The 2,010-nt window shown below is 63.7% G+C and overlaps 1 protein-coding gene across 1 annotated transcript; it reads right to left on the bottom strand.

The window, feature by feature from the left end:
• Positions 1 to 241: 241 nt before the first annotated feature.
• On the bottom strand, positions 242 to 691 carry LOC130024040 (calmodulin-like protein 3). Its single transcript, XM_056114664.1, has one exon. The coding sequence runs from the start codon at positions 689 to 691 to the stop codon at positions 242 to 244; it is 450 nt and encodes a 149-aa protein (XP_055970639.1).
• Between the last annotated feature and the right edge of the window lie 1,319 nt (positions 692 to 2,010).

Raw genomic sequence — 2,010 nt, 5'->3', positions numbered from 1 at the left:
GGCAATGCGAGGGCCTGTCCAGGCCCCGGCCCCCTGAAAGCCCGGGTGCTTCCACACAAGCACTGGCGGGCAGTTTGCCCGAGGCCCACTTGGCGGTCACTCGGCGGAGGGGAAGCCAGCACAGGGCCCCTCGGCTGGGGGGGAGGTTCTGTGTGCTGAGACGGGGACGCGGAGGCTGTGGCAGAGGAGAAGAAGGCGGGGGTCGGTGAGGCGCGGGGGTGTGTGCGTGGGCTCGGCCGGCTCACTTGGACACCAGCATGCGCACGAACTCCTCGTAGTCCACCTGCCCGTCCCCGTCCTTGTCGGCCTCGCGGATCATCTCGTCCACCTCCTGCTCGCTCAGCGTCTCCCCGAGGCGCGTCATGACGTGGCGCAGCTCAGCGGCGCTCACCTTGCCACTGCCATCCTTGTCGAAGACGCGGAAGGCCTCGCGGATCTCCTCCTCGCTGCAGCGGGGCCCGCTGTGCCGGGCCATCACGGCCAGGAACTCGGCGAAGTCCACGCTGCCGCTGCCGTCGCGGTCCAGCTCGCGCATCAGACCCTGCAGCTCGGCCTCGCTGGGGTTGCGGCCGAGCGAGCGCATGACGGTGCCCAGCTCCTGCGTGCTGATGCAGCCGTCGCCGTCCTTGTCGAACAGCGAGAAGGCCTCTTTGAACTCGGCCACCTTCTCCTCGCTCAGCTTGTCGGCCATGGTGGGCGCGGGGTGCAGGTTCTTGGGGCTGGCAGCTGGCGGGCTGGCACGCTGGGCCCGGGGCTGCGGGCAGGCGCTTAAGAAGGCCGGGATCCCCGCCCTGCGGTCGCCCCAGGCTCCTCCTCACCAGCCGGGGAGTCCGGCTGCAGGAAGCAGCGCCCACTAATTGGGCTGACGCCGGCGCCCAGGGGAGGAGGGGGGGCCCACTCCTGCCCAGCCCGCTCAGGCTCGGGCGCCCCGCGTGGCCCCAGCGTCCCGGCTGCATGCGCCCCCAGCCTGCGTTCTTTAAACACACACGCTGCAGCAGGCCCGTGGGGTTCGCAGGCGGACGTGACTCACGGCGGACACGGCCGTGCAGGGCAGTGGCCAAGCACTCTCGGGCGCCCGCATGGAGAGGCCGTCGGTGTCCTGTCCTGGGTCCTGTCCCCATCCACCCCTGGGCGGCCTCGGACGCCTGAGGCCCACTGTGAGCGGCATTCCGGGCAGGAGCGTGGTGTGGAGCTTGGGAGCAGGCTCCTGAGTGCCTCCATGCTCACTTCCAGCTTGAGAGGCGGAAACGACCTGAGGGGATGAGACGCGGGCTGAGGAGGTGGGGAGGCTGGAGGGTCCCCCCGTGGGCAGCACAGGCACAACAAGTGCCTGTTTCTTCAAGGCTGGTGCCCAGGACTGGGCAGGACCGACATCCTGTGTGGGTGTGTCAGGGGAACCCTGGCCCCTCGTCCCGTCTGTGGCACAGACTCAGCCGCCTCGCGTGTGGTGTGGTGGCGACGCCTTACCTCAGGCGTCTGGGCAGCGTCTGTTTGCCACCTCTGCGGGTCTTCCACACGGACACCATCACACACTTGATTTAAAAGTCTGCCCCAGAAAGCAGCAGCCGCTCCCTTGAAGACGGCACCAGCTCATGTGGAGTTTCCAAAACGTCTTTTTCTTTCTTCTTAAAAATTTTTTGTAAATGAATCACCGTGAGATACAGTTACAAAGCTTAGTAACTGTAAGTTTGAGTTTCAGTCATACAATGATTGAACGCCCAAACCTCCACCAGTGCACATTCTCCACCACCAATGTCCCCAGTATCCCCTCATGACCCCCTTCCCCTTCCTCTATGGCAGACAATTTCCCCCATTCTCTCTCTCTCTCTCTCTCTCTCTCTCTCTCTCTCTCTCTCTCTCTCTCTCTCTCTCTCTCTTTCTCTCTCTCCTTTTGGGCATTATGGTTTGCAATACAGATACTGAGAGGCCATCATGTTTGGTCCTTTATCTACTTTCAGCATATATCTCCCATCCCGAGCGATCCCTCCAATCACTTAGTGATTCTTTCTC

The sequence above is a fragment of the Sorex fumeus genome, unplaced genomic scaffold, assembly GCF_029834395.1.
Source record: "Sorex fumeus unplaced genomic scaffold, SorFum_2.1 ptg000026l, whole genome shotgun sequence".
NCBI classification, from domain to species: domain Eukaryota; kingdom Metazoa; phylum Chordata; class Mammalia; order Eulipotyphla; family Soricidae; genus Sorex; species Sorex fumeus.
Note: the sequence above shows the minus strand (reverse complement) of the source record. Positions and strands in the feature narration are given on the sequence as shown.